At 40.3% G+C, this 25415-nt stretch overlaps 1 protein-coding gene across 19 annotated transcripts in view; it reads right to left on the reverse strand.

The window, feature by feature from the left end:
* The window catches only part of MAST4 (microtubule associated serine/threonine kinase family member 4), a 576955-nt gene that overhangs the window by 149763 nt on the left and 401777 nt on the right, over positions 1-25415 (reverse strand). For 2 of the 19 annotated variants that reach the window (XM_070586863.1, XM_070586859.1), the window contains exon 1: positions 20998-21744. The exons of 15 other annotated variants lie outside the window; for them this stretch is intronic. In XM_070586863.1, coding sequence (XP_070442964.1) covers positions 20998-21089 — 92 coding nt within the window. In that variant the 5' untranslated portion in view covers positions 21090-21744. Of the gene's footprint in view, positions 1-10654; positions 10870-20997; positions 21745-25415 lie in introns of those variants that run through there. 2 more of the 19 variants (XM_070586862.1, XM_070586866.1) reach the window with 2 other exon arrangements.

Genomic DNA, 25415 nt, shown 5'->3' on the forward strand with positions numbered 1-25415 from the left:
TGATTTTATATATAGAAAACCATAAAGAATCCACTAAAAAACTTTTAGAAATAATAAATGAATATGGTCAAGTTGCAGGATACAAAATCAACATACAAAAATCAGTTATGCTTCTATACACTAATGACAAAGTAGCAGAAAAAGAAATGAAGAATACAATCCCATTTACAATTGCAACAAAAAGAATAAAATACCCAGGAATAAACTTAACCCAAGAGGTGAAAGATCTGTACACCGAAAACTATAAAACACTTGAAAGAAATTGAAGAAGACACCAAGAAATGGAAAGATATTCCATGCTCTTTGATTGGAAGAATTAACATAGTTAAAATGTTCTTACTTCCTAAAGCAATCTATAGATTCAATGAAATTCCTATCAAAATTCCAACAACATTTTTCACAGAAATAGAACAAATAATCCTGAAATTTATATGGAACAACAAAAGACCCCGAATAGCCAAAGGAATCCTGAAGAAAAAGAACAAAGCTGGAGGTATCACACTCCCTGATTTCAAAATATATTACAAAGCTATAGTAACCCAAACAGCATGGTATTGGCACAAAAACAGACACAGAGATCAAACGAACAGAATTGAGAGCACAGAAATAGACCCAAATATATATGGACAGCTAATTTTCAGCAAGTGACCCAAGAGCATGCGACGGAGAAAGGAGAGCCTCTTCAATAAATGATGTTGGGAAAACTGGACAGCCACATGCAAAAGAATGAAAGCAGACCATTATCTTACACCATACACAAAAATCAACTCAAAAAGGATTAAAGACTTGAACGTAAGACCTGAAACTATGAAACTTCTAGAAGAAAATATAGGCAGCACACTCTTTGACATCGGTCTTAGCAGAATATTTTCAAGTACCATGTCTGAGAAGGCAAGGGAAACAAAGGAAAAAATGAACAAATGGGACTACATCAAACTAAAAAGCTTCTGCACCGCAAAGGAAACCATCAACAAAACGAAAAGACAACCTAACAATTGGAAGAAGATATTTGCAAACCATATATCAGATAAGGGGTTAATATCCAAAGTATACAAAGAACTCACACGTGTCCACAACAAAAAAATCAACAGTCCAATTAAAAAACGGGCAAAAGATCTGAACAGAGATTTCTCCAAAGAAGATATACGAATAGCCAACAGGCCCATGAAAACATGGTCAACATCATTAACTATCAGGGAAATGCAAATCGAAACTACAATGAGATACCACCTCACTCTGGTCAGAATGGCTATAATTAACAAGACAGGAAACAAGTGTTGGAGAGGATGTGGGGAGAAGGGAACCCTCATACACTGCTGGTGGGAGTGCAAACTGGGCAGCCACTATGGAAAACAGTATGGAGGATCCCCTCCAAAATTAAGAATAGATCTACCATATGATCTTAAAAACACAAATCCATGAAGATACATGCACCCCTATGTTCATCACAGCCTTATTCACAATAGCCAAGGCTTGGAAGCAACCCAGGTCCCCATCAAGGGACGAATGGATAAAGAAGATGTGGTATATATACACAATGGAACACTACTCAGTCATAAGGAATGATGTAATCCGGCCACGTGTGACAACATGGATAGACCTTGAGGGTATTTTACTAAGTGAAACAAGTCAGAGGGAGAAAGTCAAATACCATATGATCTCACTCGTAAGTAGAAGATGAAAACAACGACAAACAAACACATAGCAACAGAGATTGGATTGGTGGTTACCAGAGAGGAAGAGGGGAGGGAGGAGGGTGAAAGGGGTGATTAGACACACATGTGTGGTGATGGATTATAATTAGTCTTTGGGTGGTGAACATGATATAATCTACACAGAATTCGAAATATATTATGATGTACATCTGAAAGTTATATAATGTTATAATTCAATGTTACTGCTATAAAAATTAAAATTAAAATTAAAAAAAACAAGTGGGCAGAGGATATGAACAGACATTTTTCCAAAAAAGATATACAGATGGCCAATAGGGATGTGAAAAGATGCTCAGCATCACTAATCATCAGGGAGATGCAAATCAAAATTACACTTAGATATCATCTTACACCTGTTAGAATGGCTATATTCACCAACACAAAAAACAGCAAATGTTGGAGAGGTTGCAGAGAAAAGGGAACCCTCATCCCCTGCTGGTGGGAATGCAAACTGGTGCAGCCGCTATGGAAAACAGTATGGAGATTTCTCAAAAAATTAAAAATAAAAATACCATTTGACTCAGCTATCCCACTACTGGGTATTTATCCAAAGAACTTGAAATCAACAATATAAAGAAACTTACGCACCCCTATGTTCATTGCAGCATTATTCACAATAGCCAAGATGTGGAAGCAACTCAAGTGCCCATCGACTAATGACTGAATAAAGAAGATGTGGTGTATATATATACAAGGCAATACTTAGCCATAAAAAAGACATAATTGTCCCATTCACCACCACTTTGAGGGCATTATGTAAAGCAAAATAAGCCAGAGAGAGAAAGACAAACACCATATTTCACTCATACGTGGAATATAAACAAACTTACAGACAAAGAGCACAATCTAGTTCTTAGCAGGGGAAGAGGGGTGGAGGGTGGGCACACAGGGTGAAGGAGCACGTTATGGTGTATGACAAACAATAATGTACAACTGAAATGTACAAATAAAAACTATAACAAACAATGTTATAAGCTAATACGACATTAAAAAATGGTGAAGATGGTAAATTTTATATTACATATATTTTACCACAATAAATATTTTTTTAAAAACCTAAAAAAGAAATAAATGAAAAGCTTGAATGGAATGGGGATGAAGCAATGATTAGAGAAAAAAGCAAAGAAAAGAAATGAGTGCAGAATATGAATAAGTTAAGGAAGCATATTTATGCTACATTTGCTAAATAGTCTTTCAAATACTCAAAATATCACAAGTCATAATTATCCCACCATCCTGCCCTCCCTCTATAAGTTTGTAAATAACTCAGAATAAAACTGCTCTTACCTCAAATGAGTTGTTGGGTTAGAGGATCCATTCTCAGTCCTCTGTCACCTTCACTCTGAAGTGAAGGAGATGCATTTTGGTTGTGTCTGAATAACAGAACCCAGGATTCAGGGAAGACTTTCTTACTTTGATTGTCCACTGTCACCTATCTATAAGGCCTTTAAGTGATGGGGATCCAGAAACACTGACTATATTGCTCACAGAATCCTTTACTGCTATGGCTTAGAATGACCAAAGGGTCCTCACGTGGAACCATGTAACTGTCGGTTTCTCGAAGATTCTCCTAAAAACTATCTAACTAGGTCAAGGCTCACAGACTCTAGCTTGCTGGCAAAGATGAGGGATATTCTCTGAAAGCCAGATCTAGCATGTAGAAAGTTTTTCTAGTTCCTTTATCTTACTATCTCTTAAGAGACTGAAGTCATGGCTTTTAGTGTGGACTCAAGGCAAGTTGGAAGATAATATATACCACTCATAAATTCTTTAGAATGTCTGTTGAACTCTTCCTATTCACTAGAATCCTCAATCTCCACACAGGACATTTCTAATTGAACACTGCCCTTGCCCTGTTCAGCTTGGCCCCACAAACTTTATACACCATCTGTAAGCTGGAATTTAGGGGACTCGATGCGTCCATCAATAGGATACTTGTACTAAAAGGTAGACACGGCTATTTATCATTGGCAATTTATGAGCCTGCCACATACTAGATGAAGGAGGAGAAAATATCAAACTCAAAAAAAGCTAGTGTTGCCCAAGGTCACAGCATGAAGGCTCAATCTTATTTCACACACACAAATCAGATCAATTGAAGATGGAAATGCATAATACATTAGACAAATAGTTTCAAACCTTGATAAAAGCAGACCTTGGAATGTGCATTAACAGCAATTTGCATTTAGTAATGTTTCATATTTGAACATTAAATGTGTTGAGGGAGAAAAGCAAATAAAAAAATATCCAATTGCTTTCTTGAAATATTGATGACAGTACAGTAAAAGTTCAGAGCAGTAATAACTCTAGGAATTATTCACCCCTACAACAGTGTCTTTTATCCTATACTTTGCCCTTGCTATTTACCTCCCTCCATTTCCCAAGTTCCACAGGAGAGATTTTTACTCTTTAAGAAGCTTTTCATCCTAAAGCATTCCAGACTTGAATCTGGCGATGATGTACCCTTCTGTCATCTTTTTGCTAGAGAAAATGTGGAACACCAGACTGCCAATCTAGCAATAATGTACCATGCAATATGAGAGTCACAAACTTGGAAGGAACCTCAAGTAGACATAAAAGCTTCTTGGCATTATGCATCAAGATTCATAAACATGTTCACGTCACTTTGGCCTAGAAATCTCTATTCTGGGAATTTATCCTAAGGAAATAGTTCCAAAAGACATAAAAAGCTACACACATGAATATGCTCACTGTGGAGTGCTTTCATTCAATAAACCTTTATTAAGTGTCTATTATGTGCCAGGCACTATGCTGGCATAAAGTCTCTGCCTCAAGACATTCAGAATCAGCTGGGAATTCAGATAAGTGTACATAGAATTACGACACGTTGGGATAAATGCTAACAGGCCTGTACAGAAGCACTAGAAACACCAAAATATGCTGGAATTGAAGAGCAAAGAGAGTTATGGAGAACGTCACAAAATTTTAGGTAACGCTTTTATAATTTCTTCACAGTATTCTTTTTAAAGACACAAAGTAATGTTAAAATACTGAAAAAAAATCCCTTTATTATTATAAAAAATTCCTCAATACATTTTGAAAAATAAATATAATCAAGCAAGCATAATTGCCCTGAATAGCTCTCAGAAGCCCCCCATCTTTCTCTCCACTGTGTGTGGGAGCTGGAGTGTAGCCATCAGAGTCCTCATCGGGCACATTCCACCAGTCTATTCTCAGTCTTAGTTTTCTACTAGACACCAGGGTGTCCCTAATCAAAACTGCTGTGGAACTCTGAGTTCATTTTGCTTAAAACGCAAAACAAAATAAACCAAAAAAATTTGATCGCTCCTTTGAGAACTTTCTCTTTCAAATGACCCAGAGGAGCTTCAGAAAATTCCTGCTTTAAGACTTCACAAGGTCCTTTGCTAAATATGCTGTTTATAATGTATAGCGATTTTTTAGTATATTTAGAAATGAAAAAATTCCATAGTTTTATGGGTTCTATTGGGAAGCTTTTGAAGAAGTGTAGATTGGACACACCTGGTAATATATAGTGAGAAATAATCTAAATTAAATTGGGACACGTTGCAATCTAAATAGCATGCGTGCATTTACACTTGGAGAAAGTTCTATTCCTGTTATATGCATAACTCCCAATTCAAGTCAAGACACGCTACAAGGCAGGGTGTGGGAGCTGTGGAGATGCCTCTCTCAGCGTGTTCTGTCCTGTGTCTTGTGTCACGGCTCAAGGCTTTGGTCATACTCCAGAAGTGGGCAGGGGCTTTAGAAGGATTCCTAGAGAAGGACACACCTAAATGATCTTTCCTTCAAGAATGCCTAAAGAGAACTTCAAATAATCAATGGGAAGAAGGTAAAATCAACATTTATTGAGTACCTACTTTTGCTAGGCATTGCCCTGGGTCCTGGGTTGGCAAAGTCTTTCTGTAAAGGGCCAGACAGTACATATTTTCGGCTTTGCAGGCCAGAGTCTCATGTTACAAACTACTGGATCTTGCTATTGTAGCACAAGCAGCCATAGATGACACCTGAATTAATTGGTTGTGGCTGTGTTCTAATAAAGCTTTATGTACAAAAACAGGTGGTAGGCCAGATTTGGCCTGTAGACTGTAGTCTGTCCACCCCTGACCTAAGTGATTGACAGTTTATCTTATTTAAGGCACAGAAAGCGTTTACCGGTCACTTTTCCTACATAAAGATGAGAAAACCAAGTCTCAGAGGTAAGGTGACCTACCAAGGCCACATATCTAGTTTGTTGCAGAGGCAGGATTCCAACCAAGGTCTGCCTGAATCCACAGTCTGAACTCTCTCTACTATATGAAAAGGGTCGTTTGGTTGAATACAGAGAAAAAAGAGGAGTCAACCTGAGTGAAATAAAAAATGACAAGACTAAATCCTTCCTCTCATTTAACACTAACCAATGTATGCCCACCTATGACAAAACACGGAGGACAGCAAAAACGCTGGTAAACAGGGATACAGGTGAAATACTCTTGCCAAAAAAAGCTTCTGGAATACTCAGTACTGAACTCCTTCACACCATAAGGGAAAAGGAACTGAATTCTGTATTATAATGGGTCAGATTATGGCAAAGCTATAATGTGGTCACTCTCCTAGAATTCCAATACTCCCTCAAAGGATTTTGTAAAACAACCCTATTAATATTTACACATTCAGTAATTCATTCATTCCATGCCCAGACAGTGCACTATATAAATGCTTAAAAAAATGATGTGGCACTTGTCGTTCAGAAACTTTAATAGAGTTGGAGGCAACACATGGACACTAAACAGTTAATTACCTGCTGATCTGAATTGCCACTTAAGCATGAAAAGAAACTATAGAGGTGATGTACAGTTCACTGCCTGAAACTCAAGAGAGAATAGACAATAAATATGAGTGCCCTTCTTTTCCTACTTGAACCTTATTCAAGGTTCCCAGTCTTCTTACTCCCCGTGAGAGATCAAAGATTCTGTTTTCATCATGGATGTCCTAATTTAGAACCTGAAGACCACGTTCCAAGTCCATTCAGGTTCCAAGTTGCTCCGCAACTTGAAACTTTGGTACTTAAACATTAACGTCCTCATCTTACAGTGAGGGGGTTCAGCTAGATGTTTCTGAAGGTCTCTTCAAGTTAAGCCTTCTATGAATCAGTTTTTAAACGTGGTTTTTTTTTTTGCTTACCCTTCAAAAAACTATCACCCTGGATGAAATTTGATGTCTATATATTTTAATCCATGATACAGTGTTCTTTAAATCGTTACAGTAAGAAAAAGTTTCAATTATTAAAACTATCTCTCTTAAAAAGCAGAAAGTATCACTTAGAGAGTTATACAATTTATTTCTGAAAATTAAATGATGATTTTTCCCAAAGGACAGAGGGGAAAGGAAGATGTGGAGCAGATGGATTCTTTGTTCCCCTATGGAGAAAAACATTTCTGCACCTTGCAAAAATATATTAATTGGCCTGCCATCTGGCAAGCCTGCTCACATACATAAGGGATAAAGTTTAGAACTTGAGGTTTAACATTTAAGCCTGTGGGGAGATGGTAATTGGAATCTTTCTCAGTTAGCATTAGTTTTTTTAAAGGGAACATTTCAAGAGAGATTTGAACACAGGTGGAGAAAAACAGAACCTAAAATGTGAGACCATCCAAGGTGACATCACTGGTGTCAATGACCTCACCTTACTCTGTACACCAGTGAGCCAGTGTACTCTGTACACTCCCACATCAGGGGAGGCTGTGCACTGGCTCAGCAGCTTTCAGAGGACAGTTCTGAATGCTTCCTCACAACTTTACAGATAATCCCTTCAAGACTTTCTTGTACAGTACTGATAGTTCTCAAAATTTCTGGAAATCTTACCATTGTAAAGCTGAGCATTTAAAAGAATCTCTTTAAAGGAAAAAAGCAGCTCATAAAAACAGGAGATACTATAAAATATGAGTTTGTGATATGTATGGTCACATACACCCCGCAAAAAATGTGGAAGGATGATCCCAAAGTTTTAAGAGTGATTATGTTTCACTACTTGAATTTGGGTGATTTTTTTTCTTTATAGTTGTTTATATTTTCTCCATTCTCTATCTCGAGCATGTCTTAAGTTCAAATTTTATTTTAAAAGCTATAAATGTTTCACTGAAATTAAAATATAATAAAAATAGTGGAAGGACATGACAAATTATTTTACAGAGTAAATAAGGTACATTGAATTTATCCTTTGAAAAAGGCATTGATGCCTTATCTTTTGAAAAAGGCATTATTTTGTCCTGTCTTCGCTTGCATAGAAAAACCTCAAGATTCCTTCTGGATCTCTAAATTTATTTTCTAACAGCCAGAATCTATGTTTTAAACTACATACCTTCCAAATCTTCTACCTCATGGCCCTGTTTCCTCCCCTGAAGAACAATCCCAAATTACTTTTAACCATTTCCTGCCAGTCAAATTTATTTGTCTGGTTTCTTATAACTTCTTCACCTACGTAGCATTATATATTAGTAATGAACCACGCAATTTAATTAGTTTATGCTGTCTTCCAAATATCTCATTCTGATGCATTTTCTTGGTACCTACTTGAAACTATCAACCATGTAATCAAACTAGGTGTTAATCATCTTCCTCACAAAAATGATTTTTAAAAAGGATGACACAATGTAACATGGCATCCTGGCTGGGATCCTGGAACAGAAAAGGGAAAAACCCGTCAAATCTTAATAAAATATGGAGCTAATATTTTAAAAAGAGGGGCAGGGGAAAACAAAACAAAACACCTTATTCTAATCCTTATTAGCATTATCAAATGATTAAAAAACATCTAATACTTTTTGAGGTAATGGAAATATTCTATATCTTAATTGTGGTGGTAGTTATATGACCATATTTGTCAAAACGCATAGAACCACACACCCAGAAAGAATTTTACTGTACATAAATTGTACCTCAATAAACCATATATATATAAAGCCATATATATATATATATATGTATAAAACAACAAAACAAAACACACCTAGGTGCCTGGACTTTGTTTTTCTAGAGTGAGCAAATGTAAGTGGTAAACCCTATGTTAGCAGGAATCTGAAGAAGTCTTGGGCCTGGATTAGCGGCCATGAAAAACACCTTCTTTAACATTTCAAAAAGCACCTGAAGGGAAGACTTCTTTCACTCCATCCTTAGAATGGGGTAGACACTCTTCAAAGGCACCTCACATATTGTAACACGAGAGGTAAGGGACAGCCGGTAAAGGGTTTTTGTGGTTTACAGAACTCTAGACATAATATTTGTACCTTTTGCATGTTGCAGATTATTTATACTTTATTCTAATACAATTTTTTATGCATAACAGACCAGTTACTTCTTAGTTCTCTAAATACAATGATTTTCCCAAAGGAAAAGATGTACTTAAGTGAGTGCCATCAACTCACCTCCTTAAAAACATAGTTCTCATTAGCATATTCAAGAGGAATTGTTATATTTTTAAAAGGTGAAGAAGAAGCCTGTAAGTAATTCATCTCCACAATCTCCCAACAGATCTTTTCTGGCCTTCACATGTTACTGCCACATAAGATGCAAGAACTTTTTTCTCTTCTATGAAATGAACTATATGCACCACTACAGGATCAGTAAGGAATTTGAAACGTGTGTGCATAACATATAGACCCACACGAATGCACAGGATTTTGTAAAACTCAGAAAAATAAGCCTGGGTGCAGTAGATTGTTATTCATTCAAAAGAACTGGAAGAGAGCAGCTATTCAGAGCCACATCCTAAGTAAAACCTCAATTTTAAAAGCAAAACCCACTCAAACACCATTATAAACTGTGATACTTTAAGATGAGGAAATTACAGGAGAATACATACACAATTTCCATTAATGGGAAAGAGAATCAGCAGGTGGTAATTTTAAAACAAAGTAAAATATACTTCTCTTTTTCACTCTCTTCCCTCAGACAGCAGGTGGCATTTCTACAGCAAAGACCAAAATTATCAGGGCTCCCTATTCCACAGATATCTTTGAGTTTTCAAGAGGCTACTATACTATAAAAATTAAGATACTAAAATCTTACTTTACAAATATTCTTTTTGATATTACAGTATTATTGGAGCTATATTTCCTTTGGAGACAGGAAAGTATAGCTAAGTTCTTACCCAGATTTACCACTTACTACTGGTGAGATTTGGGGACAATAAATTTCTCTAAGCTTCAATATTTTCATCTGTATAATAGACAGGGTTAAACGAGACAACATATACCCAACTGCCTCAACACACAGTCTCTCCTTCCTCCTCTGCCGATGTTGGTAGATCTCTGACCTGTTATTACACGTTACTGTAATTATCTGTCTACATTGTTTTCTAACCCAACTAGATTGAGCTATGTGAAGAGAAGGATCAAACCACCCATATCTTTGTTTCCCAGGTGATAATTACAGCCCTGGTCACATAAAAGGTAACCAATAAATATTTCCTACATAAATGAAAAAATGATGGGATGTGATAAATCCCCAGACCCTGTCCACAGAAGTCAAACAAAGTCAAAGTAGGTTATTAGATTATCAGGTTTCAGAAGGTGATTCAGGCTCATCCACAAGCCACAAAGCAGGAAAAGGATCACACAGAGATGCCTAACTCATAAACAACCCCCTTCAAGTATTTTTAAGTGTAATCAACTTCCGTTGTTCCAGAGGTTAATCACCCAGCTCTTGGCTTCTGATGTCTCTATCTTTTGGCCCAGTTCATAATTATTTGACTCCTCTTTAGTGCTTCTAAGGCAGCCAAAGAAAAGGAATTGAAAGAGGAGCTGCAGGGCCTTCAGGACTGGGGGCTACCCCCTCCCAACCCAATCTCTAAGACATCTTAAGAAATTCAGTCTGTGACTAGAAGACAAAAACAAACCAAACAAAACCAAAAGCATTTTAGTTGAATAGGCCTTAACACAGAGTTTAAGATATATACACACCTGGAACTTCCCAACAAAATCCATCCATGTTGGGCCATGAATCCCCTCCAAACATATTAGTTTCTTATTAAATAGATTTGAAATCAAACCTGTTAAGAGGCTGAAGGAACAGCTACAAGCCACTGCCTGCAGGATACACCTAAAAGAATGGAAGGTTTGAAAAGCAAAAGCTGTTTCCTCGGCTCCAGGCTGGGCAGGTCACTTACATGGGAACTAGAAAACTGGCTTAAAATGAGAACTATAATCTTTCTGGAACAATAGGTCATGACGAGCTTCCTTAATGCCAAAATATGTGTTTAGAGGCGACTTCTGCTAACTGAAAAAAGGATATATATTTACTCTGGCTTGAATACAACATTTCTGAATATGTCTATCTGTGCCAAGAGTCAGAACCCTTTTCTTTACGGATTTTAAACTTGGGACCCATTCATTCCACAGAACGTTTATATTTCCTAGGAATGGCATCAAAAGTTGCATCATATTAACATCTAACCAGCTCAATTATCTGTACCTTTGGACCTCCAAATCACCCTACCTTTGGTGTAAGAAAGTAGATTAATTTTAAGGTTAAATCTCAAAAAGTAAGACAAACCACAATTTCTCTTGTTTAAAGAGTTTCCTTTAAGAAGGCATCAAATGATAAGTAATGAATCACAATTTCAGAGAAAACTGAAGTCTACCTACCAAGAGGGCATCTTGGCAATGGTGATGCTGGCAGAATGACATTAAAACCACTGAGATCCAAGAACTGGACTGAAGAGAACAGAGCTCTCATCTTGAGCCTGGATTCCTATGTTAAGAAGACTTATAAAATCCACTATTGATTTTTTGCCTTAAAAATCCTAGATTTCCAAGGCTAACTTAACTGAAATTGATGGGAGAAAAGACATCTATTGAGAAACAATGCTACATACAAATATTATAGGTCACAGTAAAAATATGGCAATTTTTATTCCTTACTAACTCTGTGGTCCAAACATCTAACCCCAAACATCAAATTCTAAAACATACAGGAAATTATAATTCATTAGCATAGAAGCTCATTTTGCAGAATCCGTAACAAGAACTGGGACACAAAGCACCCCTGAACTATCCTACACTCTACCTGATCTGCCACTGGCCATTATGACCATTTGAGATCAAAGATAAAAAATTCCTCTGCTTAGGGACCTATGGTTCATGGAAAATGCAAATTCATAATCATCCATTGAACCTGCCAAGTGAGTGTGCCTATCAGCCTTTCTGCCACCTGTCTGCCCTTTGGAGTGGTTGAGCAAGCACAGGCTAATTTTACAATGAATGATTTTTTGGATTAGCAAATAATTTGTGTTTATCTGGATGGGTACTAGAACGGAGAATACCAAATGGATAAAATTATTCGTCACATGAAAAAAATTCTTTCTGACACGGCTTCAATATCTCCAACGGTCAGCCTCTGACCAAGGTAATCTACTTGGAAAAGTCTTTGATTTTGTTTCAAAAGTCTTGAGATTAGCCAAGTGAAAGTAATATTTTTACAGGAATTATTTCTCAAGTTCCAAGATCAACAAGCCATTCCAAATCAGACTTAAGAAATAACATTGCATAATAGTCACTTAAAGGCTATTGTTTTACAGTAACAAAGGTTTCATTTACCATATTTCCTAGAGTGCTTTATTCAGCTGGGAGTTTTTCCCACAGCAAGCATAGTTTTTTCCCCTTAACCCCTCCATACATCTGTAAAAGTAAAACCTTTAATAATTATAATTTCTAATCTAAAGATACCTATCACATAGCATTTTAAAAGATATGAATGTTAAAGGGACATAGGTGATTTTTATGCAAGCTACAGGTTCAGTGATTTTCTTCAGATTTAGTAGCTACGAAATCTGGTAGTGGCTAGATAATATTCTAATAGTGACTCTCAAGAGAGAAATACAATAAGGTCAGAGTCAGGATCCTGAGACATCAGCATGCACTGTAATGTTTAAAATTAGACAGAAGAAAACATAGCAAAGACAGCTTAGCAAATACTCATATGGCAAAATGAGCCTGGTGAATCCACTGTTTTCTTCCCTGGTTCTACGACTCTAGGAGACCTCAGCAAGTTTCACTACTTGCTCATTGCCTCCCCCCAGGGGATTCACTCAGAACTTAATACACTGTCTCTCCAAAAGGTATCTGCAGTTTGAACTTCCATGCCAGGTTAGAAAGCTTCCAGGGACAAGGATCTGGTTCTTACCTTTGAAGAGCTACAAGCTTAGTAAAGAACTCAGAACACAAATGGTGGTTGGCCTACTACATGTTAAGATCTGGATTTTGCCTGCACTTAGTTTCCTAAGAGATCCCAAACTAACAAAATCTGAGTCACTGATAAATGTAAGATCACAAAGTTGGCAGAACGCAGAAAGTTCAGGGTTCTATAATAAAGCAGGTATGAGGGAGCTTAAGATAGGAGAGGAAAGTTAATGACTGTCTATTCTCCTTACCAATCTATTTTACCTTCAAATGCTGACCAAAGCCTAAATTCTCTGCTTGGGCCTTTTTTCTCTGAAACAAAACAATATGATGTTTCAGTTTGATATTGGTATAATTACTATCTCTAATAAGCATGCCCAATAGCCGTTAGTGTAGCTAAAACTCCCACAGGTCCCCTCATTCTATTAATAGGGTTTAAGGTCAACATTTTCAGAATTTACAGCCAAGTTCACAAGGGAACTTTCCTAATTACCAAGATAGAGGAAACAAAAATAAAGTACCATATCTACAAGTATTAACAACCATGTGAACTTTTATTTAGAGATCTCTCTAGTGACAAAAGGTGCCAAATCACACAAAGCAAATTTGCTACTATATAGCCAAGACTTCTCCTGATAGAGATTGACTTTGCTTTTAATAAATGGTTTTATGCACACCCTGTGCCTACTTTCATCCAGGTAGCCCCAGGACCATTTTAATATCCTGGCTCTTCTATTTAACTTTCAAAGGGATTACTCAGTTACCATGATGTCACTCCCAAATTACTAGGTTACATGTAGTAAAGACAGCTCAGATTAAAATAGCTTTCTGCATGCTCACTCATACTAGAGATGGGTGTGTGGAGGGAGGTGGGGGTTCAAGGCCTCCCGTCTTAATCTCCCTGAGAAACCAGCCATCTCCATTTCAACCAATATAAGGAGGAATCTCCAGAATTATTCAGAAGGAGGCCCATTCCAAGCTTTCTCCTCTATGGGCCGTCTCCACACAGGAATCAAGTGATTTCTCAGCCCCAACATCTGTCAGTTTTTAGCCCAGGAGGCAGATGGTCTCTACCTGAGGCTTATGGTTCCTCTGTTTTAAAGACATTACTTAGCCTTCTGACAACAGGATATATGTGTAGAGAGAAGTAAGCAAAGCCATAAAAGCATATAATGTTCTTCTCCCTCGCTGTGAACTCAGTGACACACACATCCCCCTCCCAGTGGTGACCAGTTACAGCAATGAACAGCCCAGGCCGCCCCATGGAGCATAGGCTCCATATTCTAAAGGGTTATTTTTAACAAACTTCTTTTGAAATCTACTTTTGCACTCTCACACATTTCTCTTTCTCTCTGTCATTCCTTTCTTTCTCCCTCCTTCTTCCCTCACAAAAGATCTACACTGTCAAGGGGCAAAACAAACAATCTGTAACCTCCTATTGTAAGCTTCACACTAGAGGCTAAAAGCAACCTTTCTGAAACGCGCATATTCCTGCTCATGTCCTCTGTATCTCGTAAGCTTTAATGAGGTACAAGATGAACATGGAGTCTGTAGAACACCCTGCTCTGGTGTGGGGCAGCCAGGCACTCCAGAGAAATCACTCAGAGAGCTGCTGGAAGCTCCTGGCCCAGCGTCTCAGCTTTCTCCTCTTCCTGGGGAGTATCCCTTACTAAGCTGGCGGGGAGGAGGACTCATGAGTGAGGGCCTCATGGAATAGTACCAGTGTGAGAGTAAAACTATGAGAGGACGGAAGGGCAAGCCCTGCAGTGACGGGCAGGCCTGTCCTGCCTGCGGAAAATACAGTCTAGAGCATGAAGAAAGAAAGCAGTTATGAAACAGGCCTGGGCAAAGCAAGCAGTGGGAGGAAATGGGCGCAGAGACTCAGGGAGGGGCAGAGCCTGCAGGTCAGGTGTGGAGAGGATGAGAGGAGCAGCAGCACGGAGTGCATCAGGTTTCAGCTCCCTGTGGAACAGGCTGGAGGGGAAAGGCAGGGGTACTCACAGCCCAGGCTCAGGAGGAGACAAAGTGGTGGTGGGTGGGGGCTAGAGACGCTCAGAGTCAGGGATTTAAAACAAGAGAAACTCTAACTGTAAACACATTAGAAAGGAGATACTCATAAGGCGGTGGAAAGGACTTGAGCTTCCAGAGAGGTGAAAAGGAAACTGTCATTGCCTATTTGGGCAATGAAGCAGACAATAAAATGAGCAACAGTGAGTAAGGGGATATGATTCAGGAAGAGGGCTGACGGGTCAGCTGTGAATGTGCAGAGGCTAAGACGCAACGATGTGTCACAGCTGTACTTAGCTACCCACAGAGAGTGGATACCACCCATGGTCTCTAATTCCTCACTTCACTACTCTTTTCTGGCTCGTCACCACCCCCCCCATCCCCACCCCATCACTCTGCTGCTGCTGTTCATGCTGAAGTCACCCATGACTTCCCAGGTGTCAGACACAATGCACACGTTCGTTTCATCTCTCTGTGGAGTGGCAGTGTTGACCATTCTTGGGATTTCCATGAGAACACTATGGGCTTCCTTCCTTCTTATAAGACTGTCTCCCAAGTCTCCTTTCCTGTTTCTATCTGCATCTCTGCCCACTCCTTAAATGGGCATCTTTAGTTCTCTCACAGATTAATCTAGTGTATTTCTCGGATGGTCCCAGTGATGACTCCGAAGACTATTATTTCTGGTCCAGCCTCCCTGAGTGCCCTGAACCTATACACCCAACTGCCTGCCTAGGGGCTCTTTCTTTCCTGCCTCAGAGCCTTGGTCGTTCCCAGACGCCTGCTCCCAAACTCTTGCCATGGACAGCTCTTTCTCATCCTTTAAGTCTCCCCTCAAATATTACCTCCTCAAAAGATGTCCTCGGACCACATTATCTAAAGTAGCCCCCACACTGTTCTCTCTCCTCTCAGCTCTTGCTTACAGCCTTCAGAACTCTGACCACCATTTGGCAAGTGATGTATTTAGATGCTTGTTTGTGAGGCCCGAGCACTCTTTCCTGTTCACCACTACATCCCTGGCCAGCACAGAACACTGGCGCTGCAGATACTGGCTGAACGAAGGAATAATGCTCCACGGTACTCAGTAAACAAGAGATGCTCAACCAACATGGATTAACTGAGCTTCTGGGGATAAAAGGGCAAGGACAAGTACAAGTTCTTGTGTCTTCCCCTCTCCCGCTCTTCTATGTATAGGCCGTCCTTCCATCTCCCTGGTCCCCCAAGTCAAAAACCCCATTGCCATGTGGAATCTTTTTTCATTCCTCAGAGCCAATGGCGCATCAACTTCTATCAATTTTATATTCTTAATATAAAAGGCATAATCTCACTACATTCTTTGCTCAGGCCTACAAAACCCTTTAGATAGGCTTCTGCTATAATTGATTAATTGGTTTCTAGGTCTCACACCCCCTTCTTAGACCTAAACTCCGCAGTGCTGCTAGACATGTGTCTCTCTCTCTCTGGATAAAGGCCAAACTCCACAGATACCAAGCACCTCAACTCTCCCCCTGAGCCTCATCGCCCACTACTCATCCTCTTGTTGTAATGACAGCAACGATTTTAATAGTTAGGATTTATTGAGAGTTTTTATGTGCCAGTCATTGCATTATGCATTTTATGCATATGAACACATTTTAATCTTTACAACAACCCTGAAGGTAATTTACTTATCCCTATTTTATAGGTGGAGCAACTGAAGTCCAAAGAAGTTAACTTACGCAATATCATTCGAACCCAGGTGAGCTGGCTTCAGATCAACCCTCTTAACCATCGTGCTATATTATATCACCTTTTCACACTTCACGCTTCAGCAAAACTGAGTTATGCTTCTGGTTCCCTATGCTCCAGCAATACCAAGCTACGTATGGGCCCTCGAATCTGTGTTGCCAAGGCCACTATGCCTTTGTATATGCCATTTCTTTTGTCCCTTGGGAAGACCCTGTCCTTCTGTCTGATAAATACCAACCCATTCTTCCAAACCTCCCTAACGTGTCGCTTTTTCTATGTGGTGCCTCTCCTCTCCCTGAGACCAAAGTCTCTCTTACCCCTTCACCACTCCTACGGCTTATGTGTACCTTGTAAATACTTCTCTGTTGCCCTGGTTTACACTGATTCACTTGCATGCCTTCACTGAAGGCAATCCTATGGCTTTCAGCTTTGGGTCTCAGTGCCAAGGCACACAATAGATACTCAATAAATGTGGATTTAACTGGGCTTTCCATGAAAGGGGTGAGTACAAGTTCACTAATACTTGACATGTCAGGGCAGAAGAGAAGTGTATTCTCCATACTTTTTAAAGACATATATTCATGAGCAAAGCAAAAACTCACCAAACACTACAGATCTTCTAAAGGGAAGACGCAGCATGCATAAAAATTCAATACATTCTGACAACTAGAGCAGTTAGTTTAAGATCCCTGAATGTACCTGCTGTTCATAGCAACTGCCGAGTAATGTGAATTCAGCAAAACAAAACCAAACCTAAAAAACTTTTATCCCATGGGTTCTCAGAAAAATACATTTGGAAACTTGCTTAAACTAAGTGAGTCACAAACTGCCCACTGGCATGGATAAGGGTTTTACTGATGTGCGTGCCAGTGAGGTTTGAAGATCATCTCCCAAGCCCAATGAAAACATCCATTTCTGACCATTAAGGTTAAAAATCAAGCATCTTCTGGATTTTCTAGGCTGCGCTCCAGCAAAACGAAAGGTGTACCTCAAAACTGAGCAGCAACATTTAAAAATCAATGATAGCCCTTTCTTTACACTATGACATAGAGGAGCTAGAAGTAAAAGAGAAGCTTGATCCCTTCCCCCTAAAAGTTTTTAATCCAACAGGAAAAGAAAAGATGTTACAAACGTAAGTGGTGACATAAAGCAGGCAAACGACTCCACTCCAAGTTGTGAGCGGGTCCTCAAGGGAATGGAATATCCACAGATCTATGAAACTTACAATCTCTTAAGCATGCAATTATTACTTCACTTTAAACCAACAAATTTTGGTTGAAATAATCTGTCCCTTCAGCCTAGATTTCTGTCCCTCAAAGCAGCAGGTAAATGGTTGTGTTGAGATTGCCTTGAGGAAATAAGGGAGGGGGAGAGAGGGTAAAGCCAGTCGTAAAAAACGAACCGTTTCCAACAGAACATGTGAGCTTTACAGCAAAACAGCAGACAAAGTCAGTGTGCATCCAGACAACCCAATGTGTGCCGCCGTCAAGACAAAAAAGAAGGAAGAGTACAATATATCGTCTTCGGGACACAGCACGAGGAACCCAGGCTTTCAGCTCATCAGCACCGTGTAAGAGTCTAGACTTGGAATTTAGTCTGCAGGCTCCTTTCCCCAAGAACTTAGGGAGTTATAGGCCCAGGTAGGGCTCTGAGTTGGAAGGGAAACCTTCAAGGGTTTCCCGTGATAAGGCAAACCAACAGAGCAGTGCCTGCTGAACTGGCAAGGCAGATATGATGTAGCAAACCCAAAGGCTGCCATGATGACAGTTTCTACCATGACAGAGATGTAAGGGGAGTGTCTGAAACCATCCAGTCTCTCTCTCTTTTGTCTGAGTGGTACAAACATCCTATCCCTAGGAGCTCCAAGATGCTCATTCACAGGCTCAAAGCTGGGCTTCACTCTTGGATAGATACAAGAAGCTGATACTAAAGAAAAGGTTAAGAGGAAGTCCTCTGGATTACAAGATTAATCAGAACAAGGAGCTGGGATAAAACATGCAAAATGAATGATCAGACAAAGTCAGTGTGTAGAAAAGAAGCTAGGCTTGGGCAGGAGAGATACTCCCAGGGCTAAGGCATGTCCAGCTGTGGAAGAGGACCTTGCCTGGACACTGGGCACATCCTCCATGATGCTGGTGAAAGCAGAGGACAGCTTGGGGAATGGCAAAGTCCTTTTGAAAGGACAGATTTAGGGAACCTGACCAACCAGGTAAGGAATGGGGTTAATGTGGGTCTTGGAGGAGGAGACAGGATTTACAGCAGTTAAGAGAGGTCAAGGAATGGGAAGAGTCACACTACTGTAGGCATATGCTGCACCTCCTTATGGAAGGACAAAGAGCGGCAACTGATCAGTGTATAACAGGAGACTGCAACAGCCACGTACACTGTCCTGGAGAGGAGGACATGGCCCTTCATCTTTCCTAACCCACATAAAAACATATAAAGCAGTGTTGGCCCTTTGAGACTAATAATGAGTAGATATATGTAGATGATCTTCAGGACACATATTCCCAAACTCCGTGAATCCTGGAAATCCCCAGTAACCAACAGGCCGTGACAACCTTTCGTCTTCAAAAGGACGGAAGAAAACCCAGCCCCCTCTCTGTTTCTCCAAACTGAAGAGATGGGTCCCTGACTTGGGGAGTGAGACAGCCCTCTCACACTCCCCTACTTTGCCAGGAAGAACCCAGGTTACCTTAGAACCTAGCTCTCTGCCAGTGTGAGCTGCTGGAGTTGGAGTGTTCTGGGCTGACTTGCTGGAAGGCCAGGGGCAAACCAGCCTGAGAATTCTGCATGCATTTGACTCTCTCAATAATACTATCAACAGGTAGGTGGGGGAGGAAAGGCTGTAACTGCTTTTCATGTTTAGACACACGAGTGTGATGCCAGAGCAGACTTATTTTTCCAAGAAGTGGCTCCAGTGAGAGTAAAGACTATCACAGCCAGGACACCACCACTCAGATTAATATTTAAAGGCCCCTGACAAACTGAAAAGGTAAGAAGTTATAGCATTTACCACCATGAGGAGTCGTGGCCTTGTTCATGTATAGACAGAGTGAATCTCTTTAACTGACGAGTTGTTTGGGGGGTTTGGGGCATGAATGACACAGCTTGAACAAAAATAATCAATACAAAAAGAGAATGTCTCTGAAGGTACATAGCAGAATGAGAAACGCATAGCCATGTTATCTAAAAGGCACCAGTTTAGAATCTAACATGCTTTAGTGGCACCAACGCTGTTCCAGTCGCATTAAAATTAAGTATGACTTTAAAATCTACACATCACACGTTACGCGTTTTATGTATGTGTATATGCGTGTGCATATATAAACAGGGCAGGTGAGAGTATTCTAGGACACTTCTGAAATGTGGGAAATTTCAGAAGAAAAATTACCGGCTTCCAAAGTATTGTGCATTGATAGCTCTGCTACAAAAAGTTATCAGTACAACCCAACAGAATGAAGCACTTTCGTGTGTTCTTTAAACACCAGAGCATAGAGATTACGAAGCTCCAAATCTGATAGTCAGCATCCTGTTTATTGACTGCACTGTTGCTTTCATGCACGTTCACGCATATGTGTAAGGCAATTTGGAAGAGAAACAAAGAATCTGTATTTATACAACTCAGAGGGTGTGCCCCTCTAAAACCACAATAATGCCACTTTCTGTGCTGGGCAGAAATGTGAAGAGAGGAGAAACACCCCCTTTAAAACCATATTCTCTCAACCCAAGCGTCAGCAACTAACTCTGAACTGCCTTTCACTTGTGGCATGAGCTTCATTTGATGTTAGAAGTCTTTTCCCCCCAATCCATTCTGTCAAATACACATTACAAAGTGAAAAGGCCAGTCCTGTATTAGAAATAAATGTCAGCAAGCCAGTAAAAAAAAAAAAAAAAAAATGGCAAAGTTATGCAGACCTGTCTCTTTAAGCAGACAATACGAAACAGGCTAACTTGAGTTATCTTTGCCTTGTACATATGCATCTTATAAAGGTCAAATATTTAATAGAGGGGAACATCTGAAAGGCTCTACAAAGAGAAGCAGAAGCCCCGAGGTCTGGGTAAATGAAATGGATAAACACGATTAGATCAAAGAGACAGACTTCCACAAACTGTCTCCTCCCCCTTCCCTTTCTCTCTCCCCCGCTGCTCACAAGTCAACGTCCCATTATCCACATTTCAAAAGAACAACTCTGGAAGCATATTCATCAGAATTACCCAGGAAATCCGCCAGGAGGAGGGACTACCTGAAACAGTGCCCCCCTGGCAGGGTATAAACTTTTCAAATTGTCACCCAATAAACAAAACCCCAGTTGCTAAGGGGGCTCCGGCAGCCGAGCGCCTGAGCAGCCCAAAGCGTTCCCTCTCCAGGCAAAGGATCCCCGCGTTTTTACCTTTGTGTCCGCCGCAGCCTGTTCCCACTCCTCAAATGAGGCAAAGTAAAGTTTGAGAGCACAGTCCAAAAATTGGGGTCAGACATATCCATTTCTTTCTCTCTTCAATTCACTGCGGGTTCAAGGCCATAAGGCCAAAACGGGGAGAGGGGGAAAAAAAGAAAAAGACAAAAAGACAAAAAGATCCCAATTATCTACTCACTCCCTCCAGAGGAAACGTGCTGTGAACTGTGACCTCAAGAACAACTTAGAGAATAACTGAGAAGTCCCCGTGCCTGCCTTTAATTAGCACACAGCCATTTCTCCAAGGTTCGGGGAAACTTATTTCCTCCTAGGTTTGCCCTCTCCTGGTCAGCCCTGGCCGGCTACAAACAGTAATTACAAGAGTTGGGCCGTGCGTTCTGCTCAAAATGCTGTCTGTGTGTGATTCAGTCCAAGGTACTTTGTCATCTGTTTGGCAGATACCATTTGCAGCTCCCGCGGGGAGGTGAGGGGAGACGACTATTTTAAGACATCGGTTCCGGGAGGCTGTTGCTTATCGGAGAAACCATTCCACATCCGAACATGCCCAGTGCTGAGTTTCCTTTTGGTATACAAACAAGGAATGGAATTTAAATAGGAAAAGCTCCTCTTCTTCTCCCTTCCTCAAAAAAAGGAAACTTAAAAGCACTTTGAGCCAAGTGGCCTGTTGGTGGACTTGAGCCGGACACCTTGGTGCAGCCTCCCCACCTCCCGCTGGAAGGGGCTGGGGCGGCGGGGACCCTTCCCTGGGCAGACACTCCCAGGAGCGGGGCCTCATGGGAAAGGGGGCAGGCGGAGACCTGTGCCGAGCCCCCGGGAGGCCGGGACTCCCAGCATCTGCTGCCTCCGCCGCGCCCCCAGCCCCAAATGGATCATTCCCCTAAAATAAATAAATAAATGCAGCCGCGGCCGGAACACCGTGAAGCGTGCGCGGCGCACACCTGAAGGCTGATCTGTGATTCACAGCGGAATGGATCACCATTCAAACACTCCAAGGAAGTCAGTAATTACTCTTTGCCTAGACGCTGTTTGCTGTGTAGGAAAAGCATGCCAATGGGATGTCACGCTCACCTAAAACCTCAGTAAACTAAATTTATGAGTTTACCTCCATTTGATGAATTACTACAGTGCATACCTGTTTGGCTTCACGGGCTACAACGACCTGTCTAGGGGATGGTCAACCATTACGCGTAAAGAAACTACCTGGCATTCATTTAACAAATGCTAGAATGATTTTCCTTCCAAGTGGTTAGAGCTTGAAAGGAAGGAATGGAGGGGAGGCTGAGTCAATGTTATGGTTATTCATTTTGAAGAAAGGCATGGTATTCAAATAACTCCCCAAACCCACAAATGCTTGCATAAAAGTATATAAAAAAATTAGAATTTAAATTAACTGCCTAAAATCTAGTGTAATATGGCAAGAGATGTTAAATCGAAAAAAAAAATTTAAGCAAAAGTCACTTGTGAAAAATGGTTTAGTTCATCCAGCAAATACTGGGAACAAACTTCTTAGAGAAATATGAGGGTGACTATAAGGGGGTCAGCTGACAAGAGAGGAGGGTAAACAAGAGAAGTTCACCATGAGGTCATCTTTATCTAATTCTTGTGACCCGGAGTCTCCAAGGAGCCTAAGAATTTCTGATAATAATTCTTGTACAGGGCTGTCTTATGCATTATCTCCTCACATCCCTGAAATCGACAGGTAAACAAAGAAGGCAACATTTTCTCAATTTTACAAGTGACAAAATACACTTGACCAGTAAATTATAGGCTTGGTCCAGTATGTTTTGCCCCATAGTAAGCCATCTCTTCTTTTAGAAAATGTTTTGTAAGTTTTAAAAAAGTATTTCTTAAAGGCCAACCCAAATATAGTACCCAAGCTCTAGAGCAGAGTTTCACAACCACAGCACCATTGACATTTTAGGCTGGATAACTCTGTTTTGTGGGCACTGTCTTGTGCATGGGAGGATGGTTAGCAGCAGCTCTGACCTCTACCTATTAGATGCCAACTGTGACAATTGAAAATGTCTGCAGACATCTCCAAATGTTCCTTAGAGGCAAAATGACCCCCCTGGTTGAGATCATTGCTCTAGATACAGGCTCCCTCTGAGAAAGGCGGTAGAGAGCATTGGCTAAGAGCAAAAAGCTTTGGTTTGAATTCTGCATCCAGCACTGACTGTGACCTTAGCCAAGTCACTTAATCTCTGCTCATTTCCCCCATTTTTATAGGGTCCATACTAGGACCAACCTCTAGAGGTTGACAGACATAAATAAGATGACATACAAAAACCCCTTCATGCAGTATCTAGCACACCCTGCACATAAATGTCTGCAATATACAGAAGCTAAAAGAATACCATGCTGAGAGGCGTGAGACTGGAGTAGGGGGCACCCCATACGGCACCCTCCACTTTCATGGTACCTTGAACGTGCCTCTCCTGAGCCGCTGGTCACACTGTGTTATAATTGACTGTTGACGGCTGTCTTTCCTATCAGTCTGTGAGTTACTCAAGGTTAAAGCCATGTTTTATTGATCTCTGTAATTCTAAAATCTGACAGTTACTGATTTATATAAGCATTTCATAAATGTTCTTTGAATAGAGACACTTCAGATGCCCAGGTATCTATTCTTTAAGATGCCCTGAAATTATCAGATTAACAAGTCAATTGATTTTCTCAAAGAATCATGAATTCTTAAGAATCCCATGAGGATATTTCTAAATTCTAAAGACTTTCTCTTATTGACTCATTTTTATCTATAAATGGAAACAGAAGTGCAAATATTCCTCGGGTCTTATCATGGCTCTAAAAAATGTCACAATCAAATCCAAGGGGAATTCTCTTTGACTCCCCCCTCCCTTCAATCCCCAATAAGGCCAGGGAATAATTTTTGTGCTCAGTTTTAGGCATCTAAGTTTAAGAGGGATAATTACATATTAGAGGCTGCCCAGAGAAGAGTAATCAAGATGGGAAAAGGGGACTTGAAAGTGTGTTCTATAAATTATGGGTTGAGGAATTCTGTGTTGAAAGCAGAGAAGAGAAAATTTAGGAAACAAGTGACAGCTGTCCTTGAATACTGAAATAATACAATGTGGAAGAGTCTTTGGATCCAAAGATAAAAAGGGCTGAAACAACAAGGGAGCACTTCCTATAAGAATGTTTGAGTAGCGGCAACTTGAAGGAGATGCTGCGGGTGGGACTCAAGTTCTGGAGTTTCAAGACCTGATGACAATGTACCTCCCAACTCTCGTAATCTCCATGGTCCTTCTAGAAAAGCCTATGTATTTGGACAACACCCATGAAGATGATAGCAACTAAAATGGATAAATTGATGACATAAAACGGGTATTCTCTTGATTGAATGATGCATATCCTGGCCTGTGAGAAACAGATGTCATTACTATCTCCACTCCTGTACGTTTTGAGAAATCTACCATGCATATTCTCAACGGGATGGGTAAAGACATTAGTATTTTTAACTATGTATACTTTAATTTTTTTTTTTTTTTTGAGGAAGATTAGCCCTGAGCTAACATCTGACACCAATTCTCCTCTTTCTGCTGAGGAAGATGGGCCCTGAAGCTAACATCTGTGCCCATCTACCTCTACTTTCTATGGGGGATGCCTGCCACAGCATGACGTGCCAAGCAGTACGTAGGTCCACACCCAGGATCCCAACCACAGGCTTGCCAAGCAGTATGTAGGTCCACACCTGGGATCCGAACCAGTGAACCCCGGGCTGCCGAAGTGGAACATGCGAACTTAACTGCTGCGCCACCAGGCCAGCCCCTACTTTAATGTTTTTTGCACTTAAAAGGCTTGTAGAATTTGGGTTGTATCCAAAGTGAAAAAATAACAATAAGTGAAGGGCATGAGGAATCAGAAATGAACTGGTTAATATAGTGAAAGTGGCTGATATATTCCCACGCTCCTTTAAGATAACAGTAGGTGTGGCACTAAAGGGTAACTTGTCTTCTAACCAGTTTGACTTGATTTGGGAACCTATGATTCACAAGGTAATGCAGTCAGTAAACAGAAGAATTAAAATGGTCAGAACTGCTGACATTTTCCTACGGACGAAACAATTATATGGGCAGAAACTAGAGTACAGTTTAGTTGCAAATGCAGTAAAACTCTGGCTATAGAACTAAGAGGGAATTGAGATCATTGGAAATTCTTAAGGCTATAGCTGGTATAGGTCAATATACAGATATTCAGCAAGATTTTCTACTTATTGCACAAGTAAGCCTACACAGCAATGGACAAGCTTTGTTATCCAGAATGCTCATTCATTTAATCAGGATGATATAATCTGCCATTATTTTTATGAGAAAGGTAAATGAGATTAAAAAATAAGCTTGTCACGCTACTGAAATGCTACCTTAGAACAAAATGAG

The sequence above is a fragment of the Equus przewalskii genome, chromosome 20 (assembly GCF_037783145.1).
Source record: "Equus przewalskii isolate Varuska chromosome 20, EquPr2, whole genome shotgun sequence".
Taxonomy (NCBI): Eukaryota; Metazoa; Chordata; class Mammalia; order Perissodactyla; family Equidae; genus Equus; species Equus przewalskii.